The 25,146-nt window shown below is 39.3% G+C and overlaps 1 protein-coding gene across 4 annotated transcripts in view; it reads right to left on the bottom strand.

Moving 5' to 3' along the window:
* Window positions 1–25,146, bottom strand: part of NALCN (sodium leak channel, non-selective) — a 266,845-nt gene that overhangs the window by 117,407 nt on the left and 124,292 nt on the right. For all 4 annotated transcript variants that reach the window (XM_076361468.1, XM_076361476.1, XM_076361484.1 and 1 more), the window contains 2 exons: window positions 10,632–10,763; window positions 3,740–3,907 (listed from right to left, as the gene is read on the bottom strand). In XM_076361468.1, coding sequence (XP_076217583.1) covers window positions 3,740–3,907; window positions 10,632–10,763 — 300 coding nt within the window. The remainder of the gene's footprint in view (window positions 1–3,739; window positions 3,908–10,631; window positions 10,764–25,146) is intronic.

Here is a 25,146-nt window from a genome sequence, read left to right as displayed (position 1 = left end):
AAGCTAGGAAGTTTGGTAGTGAACATATTTTGCTATTTCATACTATATACAACAAGGGAAATTTTGGGTGGCATTTCTCAATATCAGAGGAAACAGCATTGTGTGTCGCTGACATATTTGACACCTCTCAGCATTAGTAGTGGTGGCAGAACTGTGATCGTGTGTGGAACTCCTGACCCATTCACTGCTGACCCTACCTTGAAAAGCCTGCTGACAGCTCTGATCCTCCTATTTCTGCCACTCATGGTGGCACAAACAGTGACATAACATCAGTATCAACAAGAGGCAGTGGCAGCCACAGCAGTTGCTGGAGACAACAGACAGGAGCATATGAGGCAAATGAGACTCTGCAGTTCTTATGAAGAAAAAGAGTCTCTAGCCCGAGGTATTGCCTATATTTCCACAAGAATCATACTGAAACGGAAAGGTAAGAATTACAGTGCAATTATAGGCTGACCTGATGAACAAGTCAAATACAATTACTGTGCTGCTTTTGGAGAGAAAATAAGCTTGACAGAAGGATATGGTAGTTGTTTACAGAAAGACTTCACTGTACTTTGCAGCTTGCTAATAATGTACACCTTTGCATTTTGCATGAAATTCATCTCCCTAGCTATCCATCAGGTACGCAGAATATGCTAGAATATATCTAGGCTCTACTGTCAAAGGAGGGAGAGAGAGAAAGTCAACTCAAGAGAGCAACTTATTCCAAACGCACACCAGATGCCTTGTGTGAGATGGGATGAGCCTTCACTGTCTTCAGTAGTTAAAAAGGGTCCTAGATACAGAGCTTACACTAGGCAGTTTAACTTTCACAACATTAGAACAAAGTGAGATAAGGTCCTTTCGTTCACATTGGTACCGTGATCACATTACATATAATCTGAGTACATGAAACTGGTTACCAAGACAGTGACAGACAGTGAGATGAGTGAGATTTCCAAGTACTATGAACATATGGTGCCTTCTTACTTACAAGATCTCCTCGCAGTGTAAATGCTAGTTCTGGTGCCATTATTACTAGTTTCGACACTGACCCCAGTAGGGTGAAGACTTCATGCTAGTCAATATTCTGAGTTGTGTTTTAGATAAACTGTATTATCTGCCTTACTTTTTTCCCTTCCTTTGGGGAACTTTAACTGACCTTTAAGCAACACACTAATCTTATTGATACTATTTGTTTTTTTTCTCATTTATTTTCATTAGGTGACAAATTGAATCTAGCAAAAGTACACTCTAATGAACATTTATGCATTCTATGTAATTGGATCGCAAATTGTATTAAATTTAAGAGCTGTAGAAGGTGCACTATTTGGATTAAATATAAAAATATGTTAAAAACCAAATCAAAATGAAAAATACAAAAGAGAAACCACAGCTTTGTTACAAAGAATGGCTGCATCTCCTAAAAGGGACGGTATTTATTCAGAAAATGACTCAGCAATATTTTTCCCAAGCACAAATACAATACCATCTCTTCAGTCCAGTATAGGTGAAGTTCTGTTTAAATCTCTCCCTTTTATGGTGGTTCATTACAGATCTCTGCAATAATATGCAAATTCTGTCATTTCTCCACTGATTTTGTGTTCTACGGGTTATAGTCATGGAATGGTGCTTTGCTGTAGTCTTTCGCAGAAGGCTTTGCAAAGTGTTTTGAATGAATGCACAATGAATGAAAGAAAGATAGGTGGGAGGGTGGACTGTAGCCAATGTGGTGAAGAGCAAAGGATGTGTGGCAAAAGGTAGCGATAAAGACCAATGAATAATGTAGACCAAAATACATGCTAAAGAAGACTAGATAAGCCAAATGATATTTCTGCTCGCTATCCTGGAATGTGTCAAATAGGACTTCTATTTTCAGTAATCTGTTTTGTTGGCTGACAGGGAACACATTTAACCTGTCATCATTAATACCTAGAGGCCTGGAAATCTGCCTAACGCCAAGACGTATCCATGTGAAAAAGACTTTTTGACCTTGGTTGATTTGAAAATGTGTTATCTAGCTTGCCCAGAAGCTTAATTGCGGGTGAATACGGTGCATACCTCCCTTGCACGCTGACATCAAAGGTAAAGTGTTTTCCAACCTTACTGTCATTTGCCTCTTAGGGGATTTGGATTGCAAAATCCAACCCAAATCTTTCAGTGTTGCAGGCGTCTCTGCTTGTAAAACGTATGCCTCTCATCTATTTTGGAAAAAAAAAATCACATCCTGATATATTCTGTCATAAAAGCTAGAACTTTTTTTTAAAAAAAACCCACCACCACCCCACAAAACTAATTAAAACCATTAAAAAGAAAAGACATTATTTTATTATCAACATCTGGCTACATTTTAATTATACTTTCAATCCTATGAGTTAGTGATGATGTTACCTATTTAGTCCAACATGTTCATATTTTATACTCAAAATTCCTAGAAAGAAATCATCAGATGTAAGTGGACTCTGCCCTAATAAATACAGACCAACTATTAACTAAGTTGCTAACTGTTATAACTGAGAACTCCCAGCTAGGTTTCCTGTGTGCTTTTGACACAAAAGTGCAATGGCATGTTCCTGATAGATCATCCTTTCTTGCAGATTAGAAGTATCATGCCACATTGAATAACAACTTTTCACATATTTGGACGGCAAAATCAAAGCTATAAACATCTAAAAGTCTTCAGATGGTACCAGGTAAAAGCAAAATAGAATTTGGCATCCTGAAAGCTTTCCTGAGAAGCTTTGTAGAACCATTTAGAAAAAGTACAGGATGGCATTTGCGGAAGTCTGAAAAGGCCATCATATTTCAACCCACACTTGGGGATAGTTCTCCCCCCATATTGTACTCACTTGATTACAGTATGTGTCACTATAGCTAATCACATTTATTGACAGGACTCTGACGATTTACTATTTGCCTTTATTGATTATGAATTATTCACCATGCCAATCCATTACTGAATAATGGACAGATATGAATAATTTATTTTTTTTTTTAGAAAATCTCTTTCTTTAGCACTGTAGAATATAGCACATCATAATGAATCTCAGCGCCTTCTCCCACAACTGGAGCAACCCTAAGCACTTCAGGGAGGATGAATGCGGAACTGGTTGGACTGGCTGACAGAGGAAGAATCAGAAGTCTGAATTAATCGTCTGTCTTTGTCTCTCCTTCCTGCTCTTCCCCAAAGTGAAAATGCAGGAAGAGTCTCAATAAACACACTTTCTTTCTAGATAAGGAATGGTTGGAGAGCTATAAAAACAAACACTATGATGATTCTGGAGCAATGACCTCAGAAGACCCACAATAAGTGGAGCAGAGACTCTTAGGCATGTGACTGCCACAGAGATGAAGATTTGGAGAAGCAACAGCAAGTGTACTGAGGCCTCAGGCACAGAAGCCAGGAAAGCAGAGGTGGACACTACAGGAAGGCGATGCTGTAAACAGCTGTATGCAAGGTCAAGGTTGAATGAAGGACAGTGAATAAACTACTCCAGAACCTACTGAACAGTGTAGCTCAGATAAGAAATGGGAGTTACAGAAAAGACTTCTCAGCAAAGTTAGAAAGAATCCTATTTCTGTAAATCCACCCAATAAACATAGTTAAGAACAGGCATATTTATTAAAGATATTCTCAACATGAGTCAATATTGTGAGAATATCAGTAGTCTGAGAATGGAAGTAAATGAGACCAAAATGTTCATGGGTAATTTTTTAATTGGTATATAGGGTAAAATGTAAAAGTAGCTGATCATACCTGAAAATATGTAAACTGAGAGTGATAGAGGTCTGGATAAATATGAAGAGTGGTTCCAATTACAAGCAGCAACTCAAACTTGTGAAGAGATGAGCTGATGTATCCTGTGAAACCCAAACACCAGATCTTCAGGAGAGCTTCTAAATCAAACAGAACTGTAAAAGCAACCTAGACGAATACATAAAACAAGAACAATGTGTTCAAAACACTGAGTTAAATTAACAAGTTTCTATGTCATGATGTCTATCAAGGTTTTGTATGGCAAAAATAAAGATCTGCATAATATTTAACAAAAACACTCATACTCTAAACAGAATAAACAACAAATAATACATTTCCTCATATTGGCTCATATTCTTCCTTAAAATGTACACTTCATGAAATTTTCTGGTTTCAACAGAGACATGTAGATTCCACAATTTGGAAGGCATGAAATAATAAATCCATCCAGCTGACCTTTCCCTTTGTGTATACAGATGAAAAGGAAAAAAAACGATGAAAATTTTTTTCAAAATGTGAAGCAACATCTATGAGCTGTCTGAAGAATTTTAAGAGATTTAAGAACAAAGCAAAACTTAGAGATCTCTTGTTTGAAAATTGCTACTTCAGTTTTCTAAAGCATCCATAGTATGACAGCTGAAATAGGTAAAAAAGGGGTGATGGGGCTTAAGCATTAAAACAAATTAACAAAAAGAGGAAATTCAAACTCAGTCCAGAATCGGTAAATTTTCACAATTTAAAAAGAGATGGTGTTAAAGAAGTTGAGCAAAGAGAGTAAGGTGGGAAGTTACAGGGGAAGAAATCTATTTGCAGGCATTGGATGACTGTGGGATTCTTCCAGAGGCCTCTCCTGAAATATTTACACACTAAAATGCATGATGTTCGGCTTGAAAAAAGGGAGACAATTTTGCATAGGTTTGTATCTTCAAAATTTATTTTCTCTTTCTTCTCTCACTACCGAAAATCCTTCTGGCTAGACACACTTCTTCCTCACCTGTCTTCTTAATTTACCACTGTATATACTCTGAGATACTCTCTCCCTCACTTCCCAGCAGCCAGGAAACCCAATGGAAAAGATGTTTTTCCTTGACTCAGCAGTTTTCCTCTCTGACCCTTTACACACTTTGAGGCTTAAAAGAGACACTGAAGTAACATTAGGTGGCATCTATATACAACTAATACTTCCAAAGTGCTGTGCAAACATTAAGAAAATACAGGTCAAACCTTCTTTGAGCGAAAGCATTATTAGTCTTTTAAGATGGAGAGATTAACTGACTGTGGGCCATAAGGTTTACTGGACTTGGGAGGGGATAACAAAGTTAAATAATAAGATTTTAATCCTGAATCTGACAGTGACAATCTCTGGGATGCTGCCTTAAGTACTTACATTATTTAAAATTTAAACTCTCCAGTCCATCAAAAATGTATTTATCAACATGAAAGAGGGGTTTTGTGTGATAGCTAAATAAGATTTCACATATTTTATGTGTACAGGACTGTCACAAGCAGGAGTGGAGATGGAAATTAAACACTGAAGTTTATGTCCTATGTTTATTCCCCTAGCCCACACAGCTGTTTATGAGCAGTGCTACCAGCTGTATTATATGGCTTCCTCAAACCATGCAATATAGTTATCAGGCTTCAAATGTCCTCTGAACGATTAAATCACGGTGAAATGCTTCAGAGCACTCCAAAAATTTTTTTACATTGGGAAAGAAATACTACTAAGAAATATTGGTGTGATTTCAGGCATACAAGGATCCATGTACACAGTGCACAATATAGTGTAGGGACACTTTCATGCTCATATTCTTGAATGTATCTGGCCAGTTTTTCAGCCCTTGTTCTGGTAGCTCAAAAAGCTCAAGGAGAACAATGAGCCAAGTTTGAAGAAACTACCCCTTTACATGAAAATCTCTACCTGAAACACAAGGAAAATGTTTTACCAAAAATTTTAAAATGAAACCTCAGTTTTAAAGGAAAAACCATCTAACTGAGTCCTGAAATAACAAGGGGGGCGAATAAGGAAAAAGGGAACAGTGGGTAGAAAACAGCTGGAGTTCAGCTTCAGAGCAGGTGGAATAACAATGCCATTTAAATACACACACAGAGATACATACTTCAGAGCACATAGGCTTCCTACTAGGACAAGAACTAACAAATACGATGTTAAGTGTATTTTAATTTATTCTAAAAATGTGTGGGTGGGATCATTTGCATTTTACATGCTTGTCAAACGAATTCAAACCACTAGTACTTAAAAATGTATCAAATGGTTTGCATAACATCTGATTACATTTATACACCTGTCTTCCTGCTGACAGAGCTTGTATTTTTTTCCTTCCTTGTAATTAATTACAGGAGAAGATTCAAAATATCTGACTAGAACTTTTTGTTAGGTGTCATTGCTGTAGAGACAGAGGAAAGGCAAATTCACGTAAGAAGCCAGAGCAGACCCACACAGAAAAAGCAGGTGTAACACATGAGCAGCCATCCTCCACCAGGTTGCCAATTTTGCTCTGGGGAGGCCAGAGAGGAGCTACCAGGAATGGGCTGCTTCTCTGAGGGCTACCTCCCATTCAGTCACCTGGAAGGTTTATGATATTAATGCTGCCTTCAGCAACATTAACTTTTACCAGTAGCCCCTTAACATTTTTTTGCAGAGCTCAGTATCAGCCAACATCCAACAGTGACAGACCCAGTCAGTTTTCTTTGTAACTGTGGCTTACTTGAAAGGTTGTCAAGCTGTCTGGGAAAGACAAGAATTCTTCTGAGTGGGATCAGTGGGATTAAGGGCACAGACCTCCAGCACTTCCCTTGCTACCAGATTTGACACAGCACTCAATCTTTCCTTCAGCCAGGACAGGGCAAAGGCTACACAAAGGCAGCAGTGCAATGGGACAGACTGCAACAGGAACCTAGGAGGAAGTGTATAGGAGCACCTGGTTTTGAACTCTGGTTTTCAGACCCTTTAAAGCAGTACTTGTAGGAATCTCACACGTCTCCAATAATAGTCTGTAACCTCTTTTAATGGAAGACAATGTGGCAGTTGCATATAAAAACAAACACCCATCACTATTCTGTCTAGGTATTGAGCAGGTAAAGTCAACATCCTCAATAATAATTACCAAAATGAGTTTGAAGCTCTGCTCTTTCCAGGTTCTCAGATACTGCACTGGGGTTTTGAGTCATCCTGCTAAAAGTCTGGTTTTGCTTAATTTGCAGGGCTGATGTATACAAGTTGAAATGCTCGTCAGAACCTCTTATTTACTACTGGGTATACAAAATTATGCAACCAATGGGATCTGGGTTTAGAATTAATTTCTATCTTTTATCTTGTTGTCTAATCTTTGCCTCCTTTTCTCTTGAGTCTGTCTTCTCTCTCCAACAAAGAAAATAGTGGTTTTTTTCTTGGTATTGGTTATCTCAGTAACTTCACTTAGATTTGTCTACTGAATACATCACTTAGTGGATGTATTTCTACAGTTCTAGGCCACTACAACATGTGGTCCATAGAATGGATTGAGTGAGCTGTTTTATTAGACCATGTCTGCTCCTAAGGCCAGCAGCTTCCAAGATGTCTTCTGGAAAATGTATCAGAAAGCCAGGTATGTTTGCTGTAATCTGTCTGGCTATTTCCCTTAGCAAAGGGAATCCCCTTGCTCAAGTAAGCTCCCTCTGAAGACAAAGCTTTCTGCAGCCTAGTCTAATGGAAAATAAAGGGCAACAGCAGTGCACCATGCTCCAACCAGTCTCCCTCACCAAGGAAACAAACCAGGCACTGTGGAATAATCCGCATTGTTTGAGTATTCAGCCTCTTCAAGGCTCTTAAAACAATTTCTTTGTGTGCCCTGTGCTGCAAAGAACAAGTTTCACAATAACTGAGTAGGAAATGACACCAGCTTATCAATTTCTCCTCTCTCCCAGGATTTTTTTTACTCTTCTGCTCTTCTGCTGCTGTATTTTATACCTCCTCCTATAAGATGCTAGGGGTTTTTTCTTGTTTGATTTTTATAGTGTCTCTAGTAAAAGCATCACAGGTAAAAAAAAAAAAAAGAAAAACAACACATGGGCATCAAAGGAGTATGCCGTACAAATAAACAAAATACCTTTCTCTATTCCAGACTAATTTACCTTATATATTTAGAAATGTAAACATGTAGAATGTAAACAAATGTGTTTTCTGACAACCTCCCCACTAATAAATCAATAATCTAAGCTATGCAGAGACAGAAAAATATATCTTTAAAGAAAACTGGACATTACTTATAGGACAGAATTATAACACGCTAGTCTACATGACATACTCATCTTGAATTATTAAACCCTGGCAAGTATTTCTGTTGGAAAAAAACCCCAAACCCTACACTTAAAATAGATGTTGAAGAGAGTGTTTCTAGCACTGATTAATAAAAGCATAATTATACTATATGTTCAGTGCCAAAATAGAAATAGCATATGCAGCGTTTCCCATTTTGAATATACATAGAATTAATGTTATTTTGTTAAGAATCCAGGCTCCACTTGCTGTATCCTGGGCATAAAGCAAAAATGCCTACCATGAAAAGTTCATGATCTCAGGCTTTAATGCTGACTTAATTATTTGTTTCTGGCCTAGGATATTGTACTGGTTTTGACTGGGATAGAGTTAATTTTCTTCATCGTAGTTTGTATGGTGCTGTTTTGGATTTGTGATGAAAACAGCGTTGATAACACAGGGATGTTTAGTTACTGCTGAGCTGTGCTTACACAGAGTCAAGGCCTTTTCTGCCTCTCACCCCACCCCACCAGCGAGTAGGCTGGGGGTGCACAAGGAGTTGGGAGGGGACACAGCTGGAACAGCTGACCCCAACTGACCAAAGGGATATCCCATACCATTATGACGTTGTGCTCAGCCATAAAAAGCTGAGGGACCAAGAAGGAAGGGGGGATGTTTGGAGTGATGGCGTTTGTCTTCCCAAGTAACACTTACACATGACACTGCTTTCCTGGAGATGGCTGACTACCTGCCTGCCGATGGGAAGTAGTGAATGAACTCCTTAAGTTGCTTTGCTTGCGCATGCAGCTTTTGCCTTACCTGTTAAACTGCGTTTATCTCAACCTATGAGCTGTCTCACTTTTACCCTACTGATTCTCTCCCCATCCCACTGGGGAAGAGTGAGCAAGTGTCTGGGCGGAGCTGAGCTGCCTGCCAGGGTTAAACCACGACAGAGATTAAAATGAGTTTCCCTGTACTCACTCCTATCCTCAAATCTCTCGGGGGTGTCATAAGAGAATCCAGCATTTGTTGGTTTTATTCCAATGTCTTATTCCCAGGATCATCCTCTTTCACGTTCATGTTATTTTTCAAATATGCTCAGAACTTGAGATAAAATAAAGATAATACATTTCACAATTACTCTTGTAATTGTTGGCTGGGCCAACATTTACATGTTCATACAAACTACAGCTATCTCCAGCAGCAGGAGACAACAGAGCATGATGCAGCACTGATGCCTCTACAGTCTGCACTTCTTCAAGGGTTTGGACTCTGGTGCTACCTTTAACTTTGCTTTCATTTTTGTCCCGGAACTGGTGAAGCCTCAGCTTCATAAGATTTTAAGAGATCAGTTACAAATTCTAAAACTAAGATAAATTAAAAAATGGGTATCAACTCAACCTCCTTTAAAAAATGGAGATTCATAAAGCATCATAATGTTATGGACTAAAGGGTTTAAAGTTGGGCACTTGAGCCTGACTCTCAAATGTATTTAGACATTTAAAACCCCAAGAGTACAAATCATAGGACTTTTGGACTTGTAATTCCTCTGCCATTGGTATTGCCTTATTATCATTGTTGATAATAACAAGGCAATACCAATGGCAGAGGAATCACAAGGAATATACTGTTATCATATGCTCTAGCCTAAGAATGTCCCCTCTGGCTACAAAGAAGGACTGTGTAACTATCGAAGCCAGGGAAACTGCAGCAACCATAAAGCTAGACATGTGCCCAATCCAGGCAACCGTGATCAACAATTTCAGAGAACTGATCTTGGTGAATTTCAACACCGGAGGCTTTACACTCAGCTAAAGTGACAATTCACAGTGCCCATGGAAATAAGTATTTTTAATAAAGAATGCTACAATACTGATTTCACTCTTGATTCAGGAAAAACAAATATCTATTTGAAGCTATGCCTGTACATTAGTATCAAAGACTTCAAGTCTTTTTTTTTTTTTAAACTGAATTAAATAGTACTAAAAAGACATGTAGGCAAGGTTCTAGGATCTCTAGTGCATGCTCTACAGTAAAATCCTTGACCAGCTAATCACTCAAGCAGGCTCCCTGCCAGAATGTCACTTATAAAGAAATTTTTTACCTCCACTTCACTGGAGCACAGACTCCTCCTTCACCAAATTCATGACTGAATGAATGTTTTTTTTGCAGTGTGCTCTTGAGGTTACTGAAGCCAGGTTATTTGCAACACTATTTTGGTTATGCTTAAGGACCTTCTTTCAGCTAAGTATATGTTGAATAAAGATGATTTAGGAAGAAGTACTATATTCTTTAAAGACAGTGTTTTGTCATTTTTTTAAAGTTAAATTCTTCTGGATGTTACACTCCTGCTAGAGAAAGATAGCAACTCAGCAACCATGCACTGCCTGCAGATGTTATACTTAAGCCTCAGCTCATTACCACTGACATTTTGTTTGAGGAAATTACCTTTCAAAAGGTTGTAAGATAGGGCTGTCAGCCGTTGTCAGACAGAGGAACTTGAACAAGTTAGCAAAGAATTCTTGGAACGCTTAAGGGAATAAAAAAAATACGTACTAAAATGTGCTTGACATTCACATTTTCTGCTTTAGCTTATCTTGAAAAATATCCAGATAGTCATTTCAGCATACTCACCTCAGCTAGGTAAAATTCATCATATTGTCTCTTAAAATTTTCTCCTTTGTAGTAGTTACTAGCAGCAACAATCACGTCTACAGCCACCATGCTTAGTATGAACATATGAAACACAGATGACCTCATCATTTTCTGCAAAAGAAAATTTTATCATCAAAATGAGTCAAACCACATGCATTATAAAATTTTATTACACTGTCAAAACATAATCAGCTATAATAATGTTTTTATAAAGCTTCTTTACATGATTGTAATTTATTACTCTTTTAAAATATATTCTAATATGTTGCTTCAACTGGTTTATATGTGAAAGTTTTGGGTTTTTTTTTACTTTTCAGGTTTTTATTTGCCAATTGACTACTTACTGAAGGTTTATCATTTAATATGATATCCATTGCTGTAGTATGTTTTTAAAGCATAAACTGTACTTCTAACTACTCAGTTGCCCTTGGTTAATACTCCTTCATTATGACTTATTCATGCAGATCTTAATGACTTATTGTTCAGGAACAAGTAACATCAATTCTATCTTGTGCATTGCTTTTGCTCAAGAAAGACAAGTAATACGGGATTAATCTGATGTCAAACTATTGCCTAAAAGTATAAAACATATCTACATACAGTAGATATGCACATCTGGGCCAATGAACTGTGAAGTACTTTACAGATAATTCATGTATCTGTGCACTTAATGCTTTGTATCACTGCTGCTGGAATCAAGAGAAAAGAGAAATGGAGGCACGCAGCACTGGCCAAGAGTTTACATCCATGAGTTGCCAAGACAGTAGTGATAAAAGGTACGCCAGAAGTTCAAAGAACTAACTTCTAGACCCCCACCAGAAAGGGCATGGACTTATGATTTACCCTGAGAACTTAATCACTACCCTCACTGGGCCATCCACAGCTGTTCCAGTAGAAGCTAGAGTCAAACAGGCAGAATGTAGTGTTATTTTACATTAAACCATCTTTGAATGAATGGTCACTAATGTCTATATTTTTCACAACCTTTCACAAGTAATACAGTTTATGTCTTTAATGCTTATTTGCAAACACAACATAAGTAAGTTATGCACCATTATAGTTCCTTGTGTTTGTGTGTAAATTTAAGTTGTGTTCACATTGGAAAAGGCCATTTTTATTTGCTCCTGAGTTTATATATAAAAATGCCTGACAAAATTTCAGGAAAAATAAAACTCAAAATATAGAAGAACTCTGCCTCTTCTCAACTTCTTCCTAAAGACTCTGTGTGCCTGTACTGGTTTATATTCACAGAATCACATAATTATTTAGGTTGGAAGGGACCTCTTGAGATTATCTAGTCTACCCCTGCCTGCTCAAGCAGAGTCAGCTAGAGCAGGTATTCCAGGACTGTGTCCGGTCAGGGTTTGAATATCTCAACAGATGAAGACTCCACAACCTGCCTGTGCAACCTATTCAACTGTTTGACCACCTTCACAGTGAAAAGAGTGTTTTCTTGTGTTCAAATGTTCAAAATTAGACAATGTCCCAGTGGGAGGCAGAAGAAAAATAAGACCACAGAATCTCTGAGATTAGAAGGGGCCTCTTGAGATCATCTAGTCCAACCTCTCTGGTCAAAGCAGTGTCATCTAGAGAAGGTTGCTCAGGACCTCATCCAGTCAGGTTTTGAACATCTCCGAGGATGAAAACTCTACAACCTGCCTGGGCAACCTCATCCTGTGTTTTTGCAGTGAAAAAGTTTTTTCTCATGTTTAAAAGGAATTTCTTGGTGTTTCAGTTTGTGCCTGTTGCCTCTTATCCTACCACTGGACACTATTGAGAAGAGCCTGGCTCTATGTTCTTTATTTCCTCCCATCAGGTATTTGTCCATACTGATAAGATCTCCTCCTGAGCTTTATTTTCTCCAGGCTAAACAATTGTAGCGCTCTCAGTCTTTCCTCATATGAAAGATGCTCTAGCCCCTTTATCATCTTTGTGGTCCTCTGCTAGACTCAGTCCAGTATGTCCACATCTTTCTTGTACTGAGGAGCCCAAAACTGCATACAACACTCCAGATGGCCTCACCAGGCCTGAGTAGAGGGGGATCACCTCCCCCAGTCTGCTGGCAGTGCTCTTCCTAATTCTGCCCAGAGAGTTGGCCTTCTTTGCCTCAAGAGCACATGGTTGGCCCACGTTCAACTTGCTGTCCACCAGAACCCCCAAGGTCTTTTCTGTTAAACTGCAGCTGGTTGGTGCCAAGCCTGTACTGGTGCATGCAGTTACTCCTTCTTCGGTGTAGGACTTTGCTTTTCCCTTTGTTGAACATCATGAGGTTCCTGCATGGTCAGTTCCCTAGCCTATCAAGGTCCCTTTGAACAGCAGCACAACCACCTGGTGTATCAGCCATTCCTCCCAGTTTTCTATCATTTGCAAACTTGTTGAAGGTGCACTCTGTGCCATCATCCAGATCATTAAAGAGGGTGTTGATGAATCACAAATGGCCTTGCCATCACATTGGCCAGCTCCCTTAGCAATCATGGGTGCATCCCATGAGATTCCATAGACACCTGTATGTTCAATTTGTTTAAATGTTTCTTAACCCGATCCTCTTCCACCAAGAGTAAGTCATCATGGCTCTAGATTTTCTCATGAGTCTCAGGGGCTTGAGATTCCTGAAGGTCAATCTTATCAAGACGAAGGTGAAAAAGGCATTGAGTACCTCAACCATTTCCATGTCACCAGGTCCCATGACCCACTCAGCAGCAGGCCCATATTTTTCCTAGTCTTTCTTTCACTGCTCTTTTATCTGTAGAAGCCCTTCTTGTTGCCGTCCATGCCCCTTGGCAGATTCAACTCCATGTGGGCTTTGGGTTTCCTAACCCTATCCCTCCACTCTCAGACAGAATCTTTGTATTCCTCCTGGGCCACCTGGCCCTGATTCCACCTCTTGTATGCTTCCTTTTTGAGTTTTGTCCAGAGCTACTTGTTCATCCATGTGAGCCTCCTGCCACATTTGCTTGATTTCCTGCACTTTGAGGGGGACCATTTTTGAGCTTGGAGGAGGAGATCCTTGAAAATCAACCAGTTCTTCTGGACCTTCTTATGTCTAGGACTGTACCTCATGGGATTCTTCCAAGCAGATACCTGAACATGAAAAAGTCTGCTCTCCTGAACACCAGCATTGCGGTCCTGTCTTTTGGCTTTGTTCCCTTCTTGCAGGATCCTGAACTCCACAATCTCATGGTCATTGCAACGAAGACTGCCCCTGAACCTCACAACCTGACCAGTTCCTCCTTGCTTGTAAGTATAAGGTCTAGCCAGAATACCTGCCCTCATCAGCTCACGTGTTAGGAAGTCACCATCACTGCAGTCCAGAAATCTGGATTGTTTCCTGCTGTGTTGCCCTTCTAACAGATATGAGAGTGGTTAAATTGCCCCAGGAGAACCGGGGTCTGTGAATGTGAAGATGTTACAGAAGAATGCAAAAATTAAGTAACACACATTTTTACATTTGTAAAGATACATTAACGTGTTAGAAGATTCATATATACAGTTGTTAAATACTGTCTCAAGTTGTAAAATACTGTCTCAGTCTTTAGTGAGCTGACGTTGTTACGTTGATAAAGAATTGCCCACATTTACATTTTATGTTTAACCCTGCCTGGAGCTCAGGGTCCTGACCAAGCTACTATTCATACTACTGTTTTTTTTTGTGATCAAATTAGAACACAATACGGTATGTATGGGAGGCTGCAAGGACTAGCACTTGTTCAGGCTTTCAGCAAAGACTTGTACCTGCCTACAGGAGAATTCACCCCCTGTTGAATTCCACTGGTGTTTTAAGGTAGTTTGCTTAAATTGAAGCTGAGTGGAGACTAAGCACATATTTACAAGTATTCAGCTAACAGGACTGCCTTTTGTCTCTTAACATCTGGTCTTCTTGTGCGAATCACTGATAGCATTGCAGACAGAAGACGGCTCAACCCTCCTCATGCAACCCTCCTTTTGACTCTAGTGGCATAAAATGGCTGTATATTCCAATCGAAAGGGAGGTTTAGGAGATAAAGCCTAACAGTCAGAAATTTACAGAACAGGCCTGGGCTAATAACAGTCTAAAGTGCAGTGAAGTCACCAAAATAAGAGTGGCTAAACGAGGTCTTGCTTTTATTTTTAATCCACAAGGCAAGCTATAAGAATACAGTAATTAAAGACAGTGCTACTGGCATCAATCATGCATTTTTGTCAGTGGTGTGATTCAAAACAGGTAGCATCGTATCTGTTACATTTCTATTTCACAGAAGTTCTAAACAGATAGTCTCTCTGCATATTTTACACTGTATTTTTAATAATGTCAAAATTTCCTTCATAGTAATGAAGTATTCTGCCTCAATTGTGAAAGGACTTGCTAAAAGAAACTAGTAAGTGAGGCTGTAAAATGCACTTTTCTCTCCCTTCACAAAAAACAACAGGGAAGCAAAATAGTAATACAGGAAGAATAAAAATGCATAAACCGCCTTGGTATACATGTACATACATGCATACTTTCTCATACAGTCTGTACCTTTGGACACTCATAAAAAGATTTTCCAGTGGTATATTTAATGCTGGAAAATAAATTACAATAGCATAAATAATACCTTAATCGCAGTATGATTCAGTAAAATTCAATAAAGCTTCTTGTCAATTACTAAAGGTCGCCTTCCCACCTCAACTGAACTGAAAGGAGATGATTTAGCTAATAGAGAGTATGATGTTGGCATAACACAATTCAACACCAAGATAGTAAGGAAGGAGGTTCAGACAGGATATGAGCTAGGCATAGGCTACGTAAAGGCAGGAACAGCTGGCTGAGGCAGCAAATTAGGAGATGGCTGTGGCAGGCAATGTGAAAAGCAGCTAGTCGCTGGCAGAAAGACAGAGAGACCATGGGGCCAGCAGGGTGGAGGTATCTGAGCAAATACACATGCACAGCAAAAACACTATGCTGAGGAGACCCAAAAAAGAAATTCATTACTTTTAAATCCCAGGACTGGCCTGCTCACGGGGGCCCGACTGGCATCTGTGTTTCTTCATTTTTTCTACAGCGTGCCAGAATCTAGCTGCTCACTTGTCATGAATGCTATGCATGATAAGCAGCTTTCCTGTTGGCCTCTCAGAGACAGACTGCAATATCCGTAGGAGATCAATCACAGTGCTCTAGCCCACGCACCTACTGTGCCCAACTTTCCCCCTACTTTAGTCTGTGTTAGTTTGTTCTTTCTGCATCACAGAGTTTTAATCTGGATTTATACCCCTGAAATGGTTCAACCGCACCTCTGCTGCAATGTTTGACCATGAGAGATCACTGTCTCTTTACATGTTCCTGTATTTGGAATGAGGTCTAAGAGAAAGCTGAATTTAGCCCACAGCACTTGCCCAAGCCTTAAAAATCACTTTGGGTCACCGGATCAGCAGCATGTCATTTGGATTACAGCCCTTTTCAGAGCACACAGCCATGGAAAATTCTCTGTGCAAACTTGAAAGAAGAGACATAATGTCAGTTTTTGTTCTTGTTTAATTTACTGACCTTTTTCAGCCCTTGGATGTGTGTTTCTTAAACTGTGCAGGAATAAGATGAAAGAAATGTTCTGATGCTGCTGTCAGCCAGTTGCATGATGGGAAAATTCTGTCTAATATTAAATTGGACTTAAGATTAGCTGTGTTGAAGCAGTCTCAAGTGAAATGCCCTGTTGCTGTCATCAATCAACTACAACAGTGAAGAATTTCTTACGTTTACTATGAATCACTTCTAATGCTGGCATCTGGCTTCATGCAGGATGACGATTCTCAGTGTCCAGGACACTGTGAAGAATGTGGATGGCACAGTGCATTAAAGATGCAATGGCCATAAAAACCAATACATGACAAACTGTTAATGATCCAAATTCTTTCAGTGTTTGAAAATGCACAAAGGGGTTGAGGATTTGCTTTGTGCCTAGATGGGAATTTCATGAAAGCAGAAAAGACTTCTAAAATACTACTCATTTATTTAACATTAGGAATGTGCTTGTTACAGCTGAGGAACTCTAAATGAAGAATTACACATAATATCCTGGATTCACTCAGAAGCTCAAATAAGCAATGACACTGGAAGGAGGAGTCTACCTGGGTCACTACTGGGTCTTACGGAACATTACCATGCATGGCCTAAAGCAGTCTTCTGTCACTCCAGGAGTATCAGAATGGGGTACATTGCTCTAATACTCCTTCCACCTTCCTGCATGACAGAGGGAGGATGAGTGACAACTGGCCTTTGACAGCTCACTGCCATGGAGAAAATCCACAGCAGCTGCCACCTTACACAGCCAGAGCCACACAGACCCCGGCTCAAGAAAGCAGTCACTAAGCAAACTAGAACAACTGAAGATGGAACTACATTTCCCTAATGCTAAAACCCTTTTTGGGGCTTGATCTGTACATCAGGTCATTCCTTGTACCACCATCCTTTACATGGGATTTTTGTTTCAAGTCTATAATAGATCTTGCTTATTAAGCAAGCAGGTAAGTGTTGCAAACTTCTAGGGTCTGACTGACTCAATAATAAAAGAACACACGGGCCACGTTACCCTGATATTACTTACTCAAAACTGGACAGGCTGTAATGTTCAATATTACCATGTGAAACCTTGAAAAGGTGTCTTCAAAGGGCTCAATGGTCTTAGTTCAGACCTACAAAAATTCAGACTGCATTTGACAATACTTAACACTCTTGGTGATGGTCTAAGAAAAAAAAAATGAGGACAAATTGGCTTGAAGAATAAAAAATTACTGACAAAGCCCTCAAGCTTATTAGTACTGAGCAAGACACGGTGAGGATTTGATATGCAGAAAAGCTCTGCTTATTTTGGCCGTTTAGTGTGTGAAAAGCTTAGAGTGCATAATTGTCAAACTGGCAGGGTAGCTCTCAAAAGTACCACACCAATTAATGAACAGTGTAAACATCATTTAACTAAAAGACTTCGATAATCACTATATGGGTAAACAGCTTTTTTCCCCATTTTGATACTCTTGAATTGTGTATTCATCAACACACAAGTGTAGGAAAAATACAGTTGTACCTGCATCTATATTTTAGATAAACTTTAACGCTTCATAAAACAACAGCATCTCCTCCTCCATATTTTAATAGGATGGCTCAGGCAAGCTGCTTACTCCCTTTTCATCTTCATCAGCTTTTGCTATTTGCCCAAGGAAGATAGGTCCTGCTAAAAGATTCAAGCCAAGCTTCCAGCTATGGCTGTTGAAAGACCTTATACAGGCTACACAATTATTGTAGTTAATTTTGTACCTATTGCTATAATGATGTTGTAGGTTATTTGCACTCATGTCTATACATGTCTACTGGAAGACCATCCTCTCTGGTAGCTAGAATAGATTTTGATTTGTGTCCTGGTTTCGGCAGGGATAGAGTTAATTTTCTTCCTAGTAGCTGGTACAGTGCTGTGTTTTGGATTTAGGATGAGAACAATGTTGATAACACACCGATGTTTTAGTTGTTGCTAAGCAGTGCTTACACTAGTCAAGGACTTCTCAGCTTCCCATGCTCTACCCACTGAGAAGGCTGGGGGTGCACAAGAAGCTGGGAGGGGGCACAGCCAGGACAGCTGACCCAAACCGGCCCAAGGGACATTCCATACCGTGTGACGTCATGCTCAGTACATAAACTGGGAGAAAGCGGACTGGGGGGCCGCTGCTTGGGGACTGGCTGGGCATCGGTCGGCGGGTGGTGAGCAATTCCACTGTGCCTCACTTGCTTTTGTGTATTATTATTATTACATTATTATTATTACTATTTTATTTCAATTATTAAACTGTTCTTATCTCAACCCACGAGTTTTTCTCACTTGTGCTCTTCCAATTCTCTCCCCCATCCCACCGGTGGGGGGGACTGAGCGAGCGGCTGGGTGGTGCTCAGTTGCCGACTGAGGTTAAACCACGACAATTTGTTAAAGTTGTTGTTTAGATGTGTACAAAAGAGTTGGGTGATATTTTAAAATAGCTACCACAACTGAAAAGGTTACGTTTGTGCTACTCCAGTCTTTTTTACTTATGGGCCTGTTGCAGCCTAGATTATACCACGGCAGTGGCATGAAGGCAAGTATGACTCCCAGCTTATTTCAGTGCACAGCACCACCATGACTTGTGGTGGTGGTACGTCCTGTAACTGCACTGAAAGTCTTATGGTACCTGACGATTTCTTAAAGCCCCATTAGCTGTGGTCATATGAGTATCACAGAATACAGAACCCTTGTTCAGAAGAGCTAAGAAAGCACGACTCAAGTTCATGACAGCAGCACAGAAAACAGTAAGTCAAATAAAAAATGAAAATGTGTTGTGAGTAAATTCTCTCTTTTTTTATTTGGCAATTTCTTCAGAGCTTGGACCACAACTTCTAAATACATATAGAGGGATCATAGGTTTTATACAACAGGGCCAGTTTAAGTTGTATGCATAGAATTCATACCACTAAGAAAGTAACATGGAAAACAGTCACTCAAGGTGCTAGCCAATATAGATTTGACATTGAAAGCAGGAGACATCACATGCCTCAGAAATTATTATAAGGTACTGGTCCTGGAACAAGACTAGAAAAAGCAAAGAAAATTTGACCTTTAGGATTCTATGTAACATGATTTCTAAGAGCCACTGAGCAACGATTCAATCTTGGCCTAAAGAAAAGGGGAAGTTTTTTGATCCCGTACAGGTTTAGTATACTTGTGGTGTTTATTTTGTCTTTTTTTTTTTTTTAACAAAGTGTTTGAAGATACCTTGACTATGAAAGGAGCTTTAGAAAATCACATTCTATACACTGCTAATCATAGATAATTCATAGCATGAATAGGATAAATTTGATTTTCATCTTGTTGGTTAATGGCCATCTGAGCAAGTACAAAATTGTGAAATTGCAGGAAATTTTCCCTTTTGTTTGCAGAACATTGTAGAGCATTTTACAAGCTGTGTAACTAATTTTCCATAAACCATTTTGCTTTCAACTTACTTTATGACTGCCTGACAAAGATATGCTTGTAAGGAGAATTTAGCAAATTATTCTCATGCTCTGCAATCTGAACATTTCTGAAAATCATTAAGCATTAATCACAAAGTTTAAGGGAACAGGCTTTTTAATATCTTACACTGATGCAGTTATATATCAGGGTGGGACATTAAAAAACATTGTAAGTCTGACATATCACCTACTGTATTTGAGAGGAACTTCCAGATGCTAGATGAATTCAAGTAATGCAACTTCACTGAGGAAACAAGGTGAAGGGAGAGTTTTTAATTCAAGACGCTGAAAGGGGTGGCTTTTAGACACTGCAAAGAAAGTAAGTCAGTAGTCTCAGCTCAGATGTTACTAACTTTGGTGATGGCAGGGAGGCAGTCTCAGCTTTCCAATATTGGCTGCCTATCCCAGTGCAATGAGAATAGGGTGATTCTTCACCAGTTTAGGCTATAGAGACTTGCTTTAACATTGTTTATGACAGCAGAGGAACTTCTCAGCGTAGTAATGTAGTAGAGATTAATGTGAAGACTCTTTAAGATCCATAGTCCAATCAGAAATCTCCTTGGAAACTCTAGTTACTTTAAGATCACCTTAGCATAGAGAGCCTTTGTTACCAATTGCAGGAGATAATACAGAAGGTATGGTGATATTCAAGGAAAAGCACAATGCTCCCCAAAAAAACAAATAACATCATAACTCTTACAAGTTTTAGAATATGCAATTGGAAACCTTTCTATAAATGTTATCTGGCTGCAGCAGAGGTGACACTGGTCTGGCAAAAAGAGCAGCATAGACAGTAAACTGTCCTGGCTTGAAAAATATTCTATGCATTTCACTGTACTGTGTTTCTGTTTCCACCTTCTATCTCATCTGATTAGCATGTAAAAATCAAGGTAGGCACTGTATCGAACTATGTGTTTTTACAGGGCCTCTTACTACGCAGCCTCAAAATAAGCTGGAGATGGGACTATTACTGAATAACGGCAACATTTCAGGACATGCAGATATGTGCTCTGATATGTGAGCAGGCTCCTGCTTTTTGTGCTATCACAATATGTTTTTTAAAGCAAACGTCGTTTTCACATTATTTATAGCTAAAATCATAGAGAAATCAGCAATTGCCAAGGACTATCTTCCAATAGTTTGAATGTCTCTGTAATATTTGAAAATACAAGCAATTAATGAACCTGCCATATTGTACCAGACCCTCCTGCCTTTTTGCATAGCAAATTTTGATTTAAAAATAAAAAACTACTTAAAAAAGGCAAAATGAATTTTGGTCAAAGGAACGAAGTAAAGTCAGTAACACAGGAAGAATGAGAAAATACTCACTTAGGAAGTAAATGAATGGAAATAATAATAGAAAGCTTACTGAAGAGAAATGAAAAACTGTAAGATAAGACTTTTCCAAGTAACCAAACTTTAAAGGCAAAAGTTTCTGTGAGAAATTAGGTATTTTCTTTCCTTACATTCTACATTTGATAGCCAAAGTCCTATTTCTGCTATTTCTGCTATAGGGCTATATGGCTATATGGCTAAAGAGTAAGTGTGGCATATGCCTCCTTCAGACTAGCTGCATCCTGTTAATTCATACCCTGCAATAACAGAATAAAGCACTAGTACGGGTACACTCCTGTACGCCTTTTACTAACAGTAGTCTCTTCTCTCCTCCCACAAACTTCTAAGAGAACAGCCAAAAAGAGAAATGGTGACTCTTCTGCCCTAAAAATCCATGAAATAACGGCTTCTTTGAAACTAAATGAACCTCGTCCTCACCAGTTTCTAAATCAGCTAGCACAGATATGGCATTTTCTTTGCAAAAAGATAGAGAGGAAGTAAGCAGCCTTTCAGTGACTGCAGTCTGACTTAGAGAAATGGAGAGCAGCAGCTGCAACATAAAAGAAACCTAAAAATACTACTTAAATTGTTCATGATAACAATAATGCATAGAGATTGTTACCTTCCCCTCAGATTTTAGAACCGTTAGTAAGTATATCATCACCTCAGCAGTAATTTTCTTAAGGCTACATACTATGAAATGCAAAATAGAACCTAAATAATATGAATACAGATTTAATTCCTTTTCCTAAACATTGCAACACAGTTCAATTCAGAAAATGCAATGAGACAAAATAATTATTGTATAAAACCTGAAATGAAATAGGCCAAATTAATTTTTGGCTTATATCTAGTGACTTCATCTAAACTGTAGGGTTGAAGTGGACCCTGTACTTTACTAAGGTGTAATTAATCACCTACTTGTCCTATGTGGGTAAGTATACTCCCTCGCACCATAGTACTTTGAAAATGAAAGTCTACAAGTTCTTTTCCTTTCACAATAAAAATACTCTAAATTTGCAAATTATCACTGATCTCTTAGCAGCAACTTAGGTAGCTGGAATAGTTTCAAAGCACGGTGACAAATGCATTTATTCTCGGGTACAGGAAGCGGTATAGACCCAATTTAACAGTTCCACCTGGTCATACTATACACCACATATATACATAAATATATAAAAAAACCACAGAATCATAGAATCATAGAATGGTTTGAATCGGAAGGCACCTTTAAAGATCATCTAGCCCAAACCCCCTGTCATAGGCAGGGACATCTTTCACTAGATCAAGTTTCTCAAAGCTCCATCCAAGCTCACTTTCAACACTTAGAAAATATATGTACATAAATGTATGCACATACATATATGTGTATATATATATATAATCATAGAATCATAGAACCATTTAGGTTGGAAAGGATCTTTAAGATCATCAAGTCCAACTGTTAACCTAGCACTGCCAAGTCCACCACTAAACCATATCCCCAAGCACCACATCTACACGTCTTTTAAATACTTCCAGGGATGGTGACTCAACCATAGAATCATAGAATCATTAAGGTTGGAAGAGACCTCTAAGATCATCGAGTCCAACCCAACACCACCATGTCGCCTAAACCATGTCCCTAAGTGCCTCATCTACTCGTCTTTTAAATACCTCCAGGGATGGGGACTCCACCACTTCCCTGGGCAGCCTGTTCCAATGTTTAACCACTCTTTCAGCAAAGAAATTTTTCCTCACGTCCAATCTAAACCTCCCCTGGCACAACTTGAGGCCATTTCCTCTCGTCCTATCGCTTGTTACTTGGGAGAAGAGACCGACACCCACCTCGCTACAACCTCCTTTCAGGGAGTTGTAGAGAGCGATGAGGTCTCCCCTCAGCCTCCTTTTCTCCAGGCTAAACAGTCCCAGTTCCCTCAGCCGCTCCTCATCAGACTTGTTCTCCAGACCCCTCACCAGCCTCGTTGCCCTTCTCTGGACACGCTCCAGCACCTCAACGTCCTTCTTGTAGTGAGGGGCCCAAAACTGAACACAGTATTTGAGGTGCGGCCTCGCCAGTGCCGAGTACAGGGGCACGATCACTTCCCTACTGCTACTGGCCACACTATTTCTGATACAGGCCAGGATGCCATTGGCCTTCTTGGCCCCCTGGGCACACTGCCGGCTCATGTTCAGCCGGCTGTCAACCAGCACCCCCAGGTCCTTTTCCAACAGGCAGCTTTCCAACCACTCTTCCCCAAGCCTGTAGCGCTGCATGGGGTTGTTGTGGCCCAAGTGCAGGACCCGGCACTCGGCCTTGTTGACTGTATGTATACACTTACAGGGTAGGCCAATTTTATAGCTGATTTGTGATGCTATACTCTGTCAATCACATTATAATGGATGCATCTGAAGTTATTAATCTACATTTTCTAAGTTTTTCTCTGAAAACTCAAGTTGCTTCAGTATCTGTATTATAACATTGTCTGTATTTACATAGTTTCTGAATCCTTGAGATGTCACCTTCTATTTTATGTATGTCAACAATGTTGACATTTCCTATGTTTGTATATTTTTATTTTGAAAATGTTAACCACAAAAGGAAAAAAACCATAATAATGTCATGCTTACTGTGCAGCAGGACAGCTCCATCTCTAATACTAAATCTGTTTGCCATTATTCAAAAGCTGTACCATGCTTTGTGGTGATGAGCTGTGGTAAATAATATATTGCTCACTCCTTCAGAAACACATTAAATATAATTTTGACAAGTAATTGATTATTATTACATGTGCTTCAACTTTCTCCCAAATTGCAGGGAAGGTGAGTGAGGAGAGAAGGAATTTGGAACCTACCTGCGCTGTAATTTTTTTCCATGCCTTCAAAATTTCCAGAACTTTTACATTTTACAACTCTAGGAGCCTCACTTCCAACAATTTTCCATTAACACTGGTTCCTTGAATTATATGCCTTTGAAGGCCTCACCTGGAATGCCTCCTTGAAATTGCTTCAGTAGGCTACTTACTCTTTCACTTACATTTCAATTCAAGAACTATGTCTTTGAAATGTCATTTATTAACCAGATGTGAATCAGCCATTTTCACTGTCTCTGTCTTCTTTGGCCTTTTATTTCTCGATTCATTAGAAATGTGTTCTTTTTATTTTTACATTATTGCAGTAGTGTAGATTTACTAGCTGCTTTATAAATATGAAGGAAAACATTACTTTTATTACAGTGAGCAGCTCATGAGCTGAAAAGGCAATAGACCATAACATAAGTATTGCACCACACCCTTCAATTGGTACTTACTCAGGATCATCATGAAATCCTTCAGAATTCTTGGTATTATTTTTAGGATATGGCACTACCCAGGTACCAAGACAGGTACAGCTGAGCTAGAGAGGAGTTAAATACACTGCCTGCCCTTCCCTTTTCACCCTCTCACAGTTTAAATCACCTTCTTGAGTATTTAGCCTGGATTCAGTTTCAGCATGACTGTGTTGCTGTGTCAACTCCAGTGAGCAAGCTGCTCATCTCAAAGTTGGTATCTACTAATTCTGCACAGACTCTGTAGAAGAAATGGCTCTTCAGGGGGAACCCAAGCTCAGTGCCGTACGCATGTGCTTTAACCCACCTCTTCTCACAACAGTGTTCACGTTTTGCTGATAGTTTAAAGTGACAGAGGGCAGAAGAGACCTGACACTACTCAGAATGAGTTGAAGGGCTGGAAACATAAATCCTGCTGTTAGGAAGACTTTAGGGCGTATCTTCTAGTTCCCTTAAGCTCATGAGAAAACAACATACAGAGCAATTCAGGATAAGCAGAAACTGAGTTTCTATTTGCCAGCAACCTCTTGTACAAGGATGAAGCACCATTTTGAATTTCCAACTACTTCTTGCTTCTTACATACTGAGAAAACACTAACAGGGCCATATGTTTTAACAGAAAAGAAGAACAAAAGAAAAAAAAATTAAAAAGACGAGGAACAATTTTCTTCTTTTGAAGAAGTGATGGTGAAAAAACCAAAAATGAAATCCAAATACTTCAAGGGTTGTCTGACTTGGAAACAGCAAAAAATATGTCTCTCTAAATAATTTCTTTTCTAACATCAAAACGTATGCATGGAAGCATTCAGTTCTCTCATCAGACATCTTGCTGTCAGTATTTCCAAATGGCATGAAAACTTGGAAAATGA

Source organism: Aptenodytes patagonicus, chromosome 1 (assembly GCF_965638725.1).
Source record: "Aptenodytes patagonicus chromosome 1, bAptPat1.pri.cur, whole genome shotgun sequence".
Classification (NCBI taxonomy): Eukaryota; Metazoa; Chordata; class Aves; order Sphenisciformes; family Spheniscidae; genus Aptenodytes; species Aptenodytes patagonicus.
The sequence above is the reverse complement of the archived record's forward strand: the minus strand, read 5'-3'. Positions and strand labels throughout refer to the sequence as shown.